The sequence below is a fragment of the Homalodisca vitripennis genome, chromosome 8 (assembly GCF_021130785.1).
Source record: "Homalodisca vitripennis isolate AUS2020 chromosome 8, UT_GWSS_2.1, whole genome shotgun sequence".
NCBI classification, from domain to species: Eukaryota; Metazoa; Arthropoda; class Insecta; order Hemiptera; family Cicadellidae; genus Homalodisca; species Homalodisca vitripennis.
In genome coordinates, this window is record NC_060214.1 from 43374755 (window position 1) to 43386193 (window position 11439).

The window sequence follows — 11439 nt, forward strand, 5'->3', positions numbered from 1 at the left end:
GAGAAAATTTCTAAATGCCTTGATTCACTGTGGACAGAATTCTAAATTGGAAATTCCACTGTATGAACTGCAGCCGCCTCAGAAGAAGTATATTGTCTCTGAGGTTTGTTCACGGAAATGTCAGAAGTAGGTGTAATGTCGGCTTGTTTCGAAATTTTTCAGTTAGATTTGACTTACGATCTCACATATAGGAGAATTCTCCTCACTCATATTCTATATTTTAAGCATAGAAGAAGGTGTCAATGAAATATTAAAGCACCACTGTTAACATTAGTTTAAACCCATAAATACAACGCAACTACCTAGCTTTCCGTTTATCAATAACAGCCTATATATTGAAGAGGCTACGGACAGGAAAAGGAGTCATGTGCACTGTCATTCCACGAGGAGTAAAACTTATTTCTAAATGCCTTATTGCAAACTAACTAAATTCCGCAACACGAATTTAATTTTTGCATTTAACTTCAAGATAAATATACTTATAAATTGTATAAATTTAAGTAGAGCTGCTTCTAAGTTATGTAGTGATTCTCCGTCCTAGTTTTCAAGGTGAGGTGTTTACATTTTAACTGGATAGAAAGAAAATTGATAAATAAACACCATAAATCTTACAGTATTAAAATAAGTTCCGAATTGTCTGTGGGTCTAAAAGTTTAATAGTAGCGAAAGAAATTATAACTTGTAGATTGCAGAGTATTTTACAACTGTGACTATGTAACACGTTCGAAAATTTTGAATTACTTTTGTTTAGTGCCAATTTTTTTTTTATTTAATCTTGTTTTGATGGTGGTTGTGGAGGTTGTGCCTGGAACTGGATCAGTATCACCAGGTAAGTTGTCACCGCTCCAGCCATCTGTACGGACAGAACACACTCTTAGTATGTATAGATCACGGCATATCCGATTACCTGTCTTATTTTATAATTGGTATCTAAAAATGACACTAAATAATAGTTACAGATACTATAATAGTATAGTAGTAACTATAGTTACTACTATGTAGTAACTAGAAAGTTACTAGTTGTACCATTCACTAGAAAAAAGAACCTAGAGTCTCTTTCTAGGCTGAAACTCGCATCCACTCAGCTGGAGTGGTCAAAGACAGTCAAATATTTAGGACTGACTCTTGACCATAAGCTTACGTGGAATGATCATCTTAATAATATCCTGCACAAAGCAAAGTGGGCGCTCATGACGTCCAGGAGACTTGCAGGAATCTCATGGGGCGTAAAACCCCATATAGCACTATGGCTTTACAAAGCAGTTGTAAGGCCTCAAATCACTTATGGTTCATTAGTCTGGTGGACAAAGGTGAATCAGGTAACTGCCAAAGCCAAGCTTGAAAGCTTACAAAGGCTTGGCACAATCTTTGTAACCGGAGCATTCAGGAGCAGTCCCTCAGCGACCCTCGAGGTGGCTTTAGGACTTCTACATCTTGATGTCCATATAAAAGCTGAAGCCCGTAAGTCAGCTTATTGGCTGATGGTTGCTGGCTTGTGGAGGAATGGCGCGTCTAACGCGAGCCATGGCGCCATCACTGAAGCTGTAAACCCAAGCGCTATTCTCGAAATGGTCTCCGACACAATGAGAACGGAGTTCGTATTCAATAAGCCATTCTCCGTTGACTTCTACTCCAGAGATGAGTGGAAATCGCAAGATAACATCCCAACAATAAGAAAGAGCTTTGTCTGGTACACGGATGGCTCGCTTATTAAGGGTAGAGAACTGGATATGGAGTGTTTAGTCAATCCCCTAGAACTGCCCTTAGCGGCAGTTTGGTTCGGAACTGCTCCATATTTCAAGCCGAAATCTATGGTATCCTAGCCTGTGCCAACCTAGGCCTCACCAGAAGGTACCAGGGAATGAACATCTGTATAATGTCAGACAGTCAGGCAGCTCTTAAAGCTCTTGACTCCAACAGCATTTCATCCAGGCTTGTGTGGGAGTGCTTTAACACTCTCTGCAAGCTATGGATCACGCAACTGTGTGCGTCTTGGTAGGGTACCGGGCCACACAGGCATAGGTGGCAACGAATGCGCCGACAGGCTTGCCAAAAGCGGAGCAAGCATGCCATACACCGGTCCAGAACCGAGTTGTGGTATAAGCAAGTCAGCCGCTTACCAAAGTATAAACAAATGGTCCAGGAAGACACACCGCTTGCGGTGGCAGAGTCACCAAGGACAAGCACTCGGCAAAAGACTGCTTGCCGATTATAGCTCCGGATTCACCAGATGGCTGATGGGGCTGGGCAGGGATCGGGTTAAGCAAGTGATTGCCTTGATCACTGGACACGGCCACTTCAGGAAACACCTAAACACTCTAGGTTTACGAAATGAGGACTCGGAGTGTAGACTCTGCAATAAGTCTGAAGAGACTGCAAAACACATAATACTGGACTGTGAGAGACTGGGAGCAAGGAGAAGGGCTCTTTTCGGTGATAAACAACCAGGCGACGAACCAGATGCTAGTATCGGGGAAAAGCTTCTTAGCCTAATTAAGGGCACGAAGATAGGCTTACCCCTCTAACATCAAAGGGGCACACAATAAGCTCAGGTTGACGTGTGAGGATCTATGAATCCACCCCAATATCCCAAAGGAAAAAAAAAAAATAGTAGTAACACTAATTACATTAATTTAATTTCAATATCTTAAGAATTAATTTTATCAAGTTTAATAGGGAAATACCGATCTAATAACTAAGATCAATTTATGAGTTACTAGGTAATTGGTAAAAAAAATTCAGTTGCAGCAATAACATTGATATCGTAGCAAAATAGCCCGTTTTGATTAATTGCAGTTTTAAAAAATATTATTATATCTGAGTTTTTTAATTTGGAATAATATATTTTTTTAATTATTAACAATTCTTACTTGAATAAACTAAAATATTTTATTTCATAAAAACACAATCAGACATAAGGTAGAAAGACACACGTTTATTACACATTGTGCCCTGACAAATCAAGTGATGAAGTTTGATCAAATAATTTATGGACACCGTGTATACTTTAATTTATGTTTTTCAAGATGGATAACACATTGAATTCTCTGTCAGTATTTGGCGTTGAGAGGAGATAAATCTGGATGTAACAGCTACTGGCTCAAAACATCAAATTATTCTATTCGTAGCTCAGCAACAATAATGAAATGGACAGCGGTATTAATGTTTCAATTCTATTAAGTTATGATTTGTCACCAGTGTTAATGTAAATGGAGAGCAAATTGTTGTTTAATATAAAGTAAATTTTAATTTAGTAATATATGTTATTTTCTATATTTGATCTCAACCAGTGTATATAATTTGTGACAACCTTGAATATAGTTAAGAAATTAAGGTTTGTGTAAAACTTTAAGAAATAAAATACAAAACAAGGCATATTGCACTATTTTTACTTTTTTACAATGGAACATGCTTCCTGTTGACCTCATCGTCTCTAATTCCAGGCGTGATGTGCTTATGAGAGTTATCACATTAACTGAGGATTCATCTATAATTGTTACGTACCTACATAAGTTAAAAGTTTACGAAAGTATATTGGGAATCGTCGCAGTAATAAACTCCTGTAGTTGAAATAGTGATTTAAATATCAGCTGCAGTCAATTTGTTTCGTTTAGGATACACAAGGTGTAACCATTGAATAATGAGCTGGTATAGATATAGTTTAAAGCACTGCATGTAACCAAGTAAGGTCTTGCACTAATCCAGATACGATTGACATGATTGATACAGACAAGAGAATAACATTGTAACAAAAAAGGCTTACCAGTTTGCTCTGATTCAAAAGCCAGTATCTTAATAATATTATAAATTTGATAGTGCCTTTGTATCTTTCTTTTACTTTTACGTGTAAGCTATCGAACCGATTGTTTTGAACTTCTAAATATAGTTTCTGAGCTTCCCGCTTAGAATATAGATGTATTTTTTATTTCTACAATCTCTCCGGGCAACGCCCACTAGTCTCTAAATTAACGAAAAATCTCATATCGATTTATAAAGTTCCAAAATATTCACTGAAAAAGCCTCGTAAAACATAATTAAATGTTCCGAATAAAAATGGTGTACGGTTGTTGAGACCACAACCCTATGTTTAGTAAATTTTACCTCTATGTTCAATTTGATAATATATAAAGTGTGAAAGCTAGAGTAAGCCTGGTAGTATCAAAATTTCTTATTCAAAGTTTTTCTGTGACCGCTGTTCTGTACAGAATATAAAAATATTAATGTAAAAAAAAAAATTACAGGATTCATTAAAAGATATATATTGTAGTATTTTGCACTTGTATATATATATATATATATATATATATATATATATATATGCACAGTTACCATCTAACTTTTGCCATAAATGAAAATAATGTTTTCCAACATATCTAAGTTGTCTTTTAGGTTTTGAAATAAGTTGGCTTCTCAGACCTGTTTATGTATATATTGCCTAGGTAGTGAATGAAGGCAAAACTAACAGTGGAATATAAAAACGTAATAGCGGAGTAAATTTAAATACCAATAATTATACACTTTTTAATATATATGTTAATCGTGCTAACACAAAAAACTCTACATTAGCGTCGGAAATATAATTCACTCTAACCAGGAGCTGTCATACACGTAAAAAAGATGGAAGTTTGCGTACATAGCCACGGATAACTTCTAGTCTTCTAAAACCTTCAATTATAACAACCACAGTGAGGTTAAAGTGATTGGTATATAATCATTTATCCTGCCCTGCAACACGAACCGCAAGAGCAACTTATGATTTCTCAGTTATTATACAAAATAGTAATCTAAAGTCGTGCAGATATGAAAATACACAGTACTGTAAGCAATATATTTGAACAATTTCAGAATTAACTACACTGTCTTACACTGAATACGTACAACATAAAATTTTAGTTTTTATAATGAACCGCAAGAGCAACTTATGATTTCTCAGTTATTATACAAAATAGCAATCTAAAGTCGTGCAGATATGACAATACACAGTACAGTACTGTAAGCAATATATTTGAGCATTTTCAGAATTAATCACACTGTCTTACACTGAATACGTACAACATAAAAAATTTTAGTTTTTATAATGTAGTCTATTGGAGATTAGTTTTTCTGGCCTTAGTGCAAAGAGTAAAAAAAAGTAAAAAGTAAAGTAAAGTATGTCTTATTTTACCAGGCAAAGTTAGGGCTAATAAGCCCTCTCTAACACTTAACCTGGGGACCAACGGCTTAAAGGTGACTTCCGAACCACCACCAATGGCCGGGCAGGCGGGCCGCTTGCAAGGACAGGATCGCTCAGCGGTCAACTATCCAAGCAGCGGCCACGCTGGGCATTGCTTGATCTGGTTATCTTGCGATAACCGCCGTACCCGCTACGCTGCGCCATTGGCAAGAGAGAAGTATATATTTATATATATATATATATATATATATATATATATATATATATATATATATATATATAATTTGATGTTTGACATTGAGAAGGCAAACATGAAATATTTACCCGCTGAATGTGGGTATTTAGGGGCTAAACTTTTCGCCAATATGCAGTGTCATAGTTGTTATGAAACATTTTTACTTGAAGCCTGTAAAATTTTGTCAGAATCAAACATTCGAATTGTAAAAGCAAGTCTTAGATTTAATAAAAAGGGCCTATTGACTTTATATAGAGCGAGGGCTTCCATCCGTAACTTACACCAGTCCTCATGTATGCTTGGAAGAACTTGCCGTGTCTCGTACGGTATATATTGTACACTGTTGTATTTTTATTTCCTCGAGAGAAATTAAGGTTTTCTTATATGAGTCCTTTTATATTAATTTTTAGGGTATAAAAATAATCCCAATATTCTGATTAAATTATGTTTTTTAAACATTGTTTTGAATTTTTTTAAATTTTAAATTACTTGTTTGCGTTATACTCGTTTTTTACTTTTAATTTCAAGCACAGTGGTAACCTATGGTCTAGTAAAGTTTTTATTTCACTTTAAACTACACGCCTGGAAATGACAACAGAAAGAAAACCTGGTTTTATCCACTTTATTTTTTCTTATTTTATATTTGTGATTTAATTAGGAACTTAAGGCTCGCAGTATAGTTACATCTATATGAGAATTTCTATAAAGACATACCGATGTGAGGGCCTTTTTATGGATCTGTAAAAAGCCACGAGCAGAGAATCTTGCGTTTTGGTGAGGTAACTGCAGTAGGAACCCTTCAAGCTGGAAACACATAACAAAGATTAGAACAGTTTATTATAAATCTTTGTGTATGAATAACTAAATCAGCAACACTTGTGTTACTGATTTCTTGTTTCACTGAACGATGGTAAACGTCCAATAAAATCCTGCTTCCTTTTCAATCCTTTCCATCGTAAAAAAATAACCTTCAAACAAAGAAATAACTAAATGTTATTAGGTTAATAGTATGATTTCATAATTGTTTTATTGTGTTATTACTGAAAAACCCTTAACATCACAATCGTTATAGGATACAACTGAAACTGCTAATACACATACCGAAGGTGTTAGATGTTTATTATCACAGATTAAAAGACCAAGTATTCCATAAACTCATTACAATGAATAAGAGGATGAAAAAACATTTCTTTCACGTTAATAATTCTAACAACGAGCAAGTGAAATAAACTTTCCACATTCTGAAATTGTCTAATGGTTCGACAAAATGGCTTACTGGTAGGTAGAGTAACTAGCTGTAGACTAAGAATTAAAAAAGACTTATAATACACTGACATAAGTCTTAATAAATCTTTTGTTAATTGAATTAGAAATTTTTGTTAGTTCGTTTAAATGTTCTACCAATACATTCGGTACAAACATCTAATCAGCATTTATGTGAATACTACCTCTCGGTTTTTACTTGAACAATTTTACACCTTATATCGTAATACTGTTTTGAATGCATTGCTAAATATCAGATTTTGATTTTCTACCTAATTTAAATATTTATGAATACCTTACAAATTGTTAGAAATCTATAATATTACTGTTATTTATACTCATTACACTCAAAACATTCAACGCTACTAATATCTAGCGAGTAAGACGTTCAGCAAGTAACAGGAGGGCCCTAGTCAATTGTGATGCAATAAAAAAATACGAGAAGTAAAAGAAGAATGTATACAATCTTCACGCAAAGGAAACTGAACTATTATGAACTTAGTTTTACATTACCTCTTTCCTTAATTTTGGGTCCAAATCTTTATTTATCAAATTGCAGATTACGGGCCCTGTTTCATCAGCCTGGAACAATATCATTTATTTGCATATTAAAATATTTAAATACATTTTTATTATACTAAAAAATAATCTCAGCGATTATACGTTACACATTTGACTAACTGGCGTAAACTTTTAACTATACAAACATGCATTATCAAATTTAATACATTACTTTATTAAAACTTATCTTTTGGTTATGTTCGTCACCCCAAAAACATTTCTTTGCTGAAGAAATTAATATATATTTATCTTAAACTTTACATTCTTTACAAATTTTCTCTACATAGTATCCTACATTTCAAATCAATCTTCACCACCCCGGCCTAGCTAAAGTCTTCCAACTATTACTGATTACGCTATCTATTGCCATAATTAAACAACGATAGTGTCCTAAAAACCCACCAAGTGTTTTTAAACGCCTTATCATGTCAAATGGTGATTGCTGTTCCGCCATCCATGTACATATCACGCATGCTTGCTTACCGCTCACATACTTATCTAAGTCTCATTAGTATTTTAATTCTCTTTTTGAATTTATGTATTGATTTTTATAACAAATTAATTACAACGCGAGTGATTTTGTTCATTGCCACACTAACCTGCTCTACACAGAAAGGGTGCACCCTGCGCCACTTCCAGTCTCAACAAAGGTTAGTAACATTCACGCCTGAATATTCGTTTAGAAATGTTTTTACATTTTATTTGTTTAGTTCCACTACTCTTAAAGACTTCGCATAAATTTTAACCTCCGAGCCGCATTGCTTAAAATATTCTTTTGAACTAAATCCGCTCTTTTTATACTAAATCGTGTAAACTGAACATTTTTAGCGCTTTCTAAACAGTTATTTCTTCTACGGTACTGTAAATGAATTAAAAATTTATTTTATTAGCTGAGTAAAATTGGTATGCAATTCAGTGTCAATATTTATATTCTAAAAAATATTACTAAGTGTTTTCTACTTACACGTTTTGTTTATATTAGTATCCTGATTGTACTTGAAATTGTACTAGTAGACGCAATTGAACCAAATCTTGTTCAAAACCCGTGTGCACTTCCAGTTTCTAGAACTAATTCTAAGTAAATACCATACTCTTTCTCATGCTCATACTCATACTTCCGCCCACCCTTGTTTTTCTGCTTTGTCATTACAAGTGCACTGAAAACCGCCACCACTATTCCAATCTACATATATACCTGTTAGAGAGTTGTTTACACATTTCCTACAATTTTTCTCATTCAACGAATAATTCCTTTGCTTTACTTCCTAGTTTATGTCAACCGAACTTTATGGACTGTAAACTTAGATTCTAGAATAAGAAGGATAGGATCGAAAACAGCGTGGACTTATTTTCTATCCATCCGGATCTAAAATTTATTAAAAGGCATATAGCATAAAGTTATTATTTTAGGCTATATTTATGCTCTATGGAAAATTAATTAATTAAAAATGTTCTACCGAGGCATCTAATATTTTTATGTTAATTATAATGCATTTTTTTAAATAAATGATGTGCTATCAGGATTTCTATTTGTTGAAGTCATTTTTTTCTTACTTAAAGAATATCTGGAGAATGAACTCTTTGAATGAGGGCTAATAAACGAGTAATACGCTTAGTAATCCTACCAATAATTATTATAGCGATTCTAATGGATACTTTTCCAATATTTTTAATCTCCACCTTAAACACTTACTTGCGTAAAATAACCAAATATTAAGTATTAAAAACATAAACTATATTTATTAATGGAGGAGTTACCGAGTTAGTAACTTCTGTGCTAGAGTTAAACAGCAGAAGCACGTAGCAGTTACGAGGCAGAACCCAGACTGTCTCTCTAGTAGAGGCGAACACTTCAACAGCTCTGACGTTCAAGAAGGAGAAGTAGGACTTGATAGTGACGTGGACAAATAAGGAGAACGTAACGGCCATCAGCTGATCGCAGTAGAAGTCATTAGCCTGGTATACGGCGTTACACAGCATCCAGTAGGTGTTCATCAGAGACTTCATTTTCCTGATTTTGGAGAATATGTTTTCTAAAATCATAGAAACAAACACTATTATATACAAATAAAATTATAAATATTCAGTTATAAATAAAACGTCATAGTTTTGTATGAATTTCCATTACTAAAACCTTTTGTGGCAATGCCTATTTGAAACCGGTGATCCTCGGTCATATTTATTCTATGCAGATGGGCGTAAAGCTTAAACTTCCAGAATTTCATTAGTGATTGATCTTTTATCAATCAATAGTGTATGGCAATAGTACAATAATATCGGATAAATTTTTATTACAGATTCCACGGTAAAATGCTATCTCTATGTTTTGCCACTCGGGGAGCAGCATGCCATTCCATACAGGCTCTGCATGTACCACATGAGTACCAGTAATATATTTAATTTCTTCTATTTATTGATATAAAATTTGTTTTCGAAAAGATAAAATTACATCTAATGATTATAACTACAGGCGTCACAAAAGGCAGCTAGTGACATCGTTATTATTTCCTATTTACAATGTATTAGTTACACTCAGGTTCTAATACTGATATAGGACATTATGCTACTGTTCTCTGTACAATTATGTTATTCACTCTAATATTTTATTTGAAAATACTGTAAATATAGTACTTATATATTGTCTGAAACGCATTTTTAATGTTTTTAACAAGCTGAGCTCCAAAATAAAACAAGCATTAAAATAAAAATACTTCAGTTAACCCCCATTTAATATTCGATCCCTATTTTAATTATTAAGTTTCCTTCAATTACAGTAAATAGTAACAATATTTTTAATTTCCAAAATCATATTTTGAAACACTAACGAATTTGTGAATTTTCTAATACACAACCTGCATATTGTAAGTTACCTACTGAGAGCAAACATTTTATTGGCTCATGCTTTCAGGTAGATATAGTAGGATAAATTGAGTGGATAATGGAATACAGTCTTACACAGCTAAGATATATATTTGTCCTCGTCAACATAATTATTAATAACATAATAACATAATTATTAACCCCATCATAATTCGTAATCCTATTGTTTTAGATTCGATGGAAATGCTAACATTTTTCGCAGTTTCTTAATAAAACTTATTCTACTATTGGCTATTAGGATATTTGCTGAAATCTACGTTCGAAAATATATTTAAAATTACATTCATTTGCTAATAAAAATATTTAAATGAGATCCAATTATAAGGAAATAAACAGCATCCAATTAATCTAGCTGTTGCAAAGCCTCAAAATAAGCATACATATTGTAGAGCTGTGCATTGTTAAAATTTGTATTTACTATCACTTAGTAAAGTGTATGAGATTACATCACTATGCCACTAGAATTCGATAATTTTAATTTTAAGCATATTACGTACAACAATATATTTCAAGTTATTAACGTTCCTTGCCATTTTCACGCAACCCCCCTTTAATTAATTAATTGATTCCCTGTAAAGAGGAGCATTGTATATTTAAAAAATGCAATAAGCGAACTTACGTCTTTTATGAATTGAATCGACATCAAGTGGATTATGGTTCATTTCAGTTAGTTGAATGATACTTTTATTGATTTCCTCTTTTATCTTGAAGTTGAGTATCCTCAAACCCATAGCGATATATTGAGCCACATTGTGTAAAATGAAGGAGGAAGGCAATTTCCGTACAGTTTATCAACATGATAGAGGTATAGCTTATCGCAAAGTAGTGTACCACATCTAGATCACTAATCACGAGGTTTACGAAGCTGATACTGAACAGTAAAGTTGATATGATGGTGATCACGAAAACCTTTACTCGGGTCTTGTCCTCTCTTTTTGTGTACTGAAGATCTCGGTAGGCTCTCTGCAGGGTACTGAGGACGTCAATAATCTTCGGGTACTTCCTGGTGCCTGTGAAGAACGTTACAGCCGCCACTGTCTGTAGAGACACAATGTCCAGAACCATTGCAAATTTAATAGTTCTACAGTTAGACATTTCTTTCATAGTGGTCATATAGAGGTCGATGCAACAGAGTACTTCTTGCAGCAGGAATAACGCCAAACTCCTTATAAATCCTGTTAAGGAAAATGTGAGTCGCTTGATGTTTTTAGGTCCTGAAGTACTTTTCAATGGCAAATTTCCAAATAATCTTCCTATCCAAAGTATTGTATTTGGAAGATTATCCATGGTGTGCGAATCCCAACGTTGGTGTTACGAAACCAAAACT

At 33.8% G+C, this 11439-nt stretch overlaps 1 protein-coding gene across 1 annotated transcript; it reads right to left on the reverse strand.

Annotated features, from left to right (window-relative positions):
• Positions 1-769: 769 nt before the first annotated feature.
• LOC124368122 (putative gustatory receptor 28b) lies at positions 770-11177 on the reverse strand. The gene is made up of 4 exons (XM_046825395.1): positions 10985-11177; positions 8991-9265; positions 6123-6212; positions 770-853 (listed from the first exon to the last, which is right to left on the reverse strand). The coding sequence occupies exons 1-4, from the start codon at positions 11175-11177 to the stop codon at positions 770-772; spliced, it is 642 nt and encodes a 213-aa protein (XP_046681351.1).
• Positions 11178-11439: the final 262 nt, after the last annotated feature.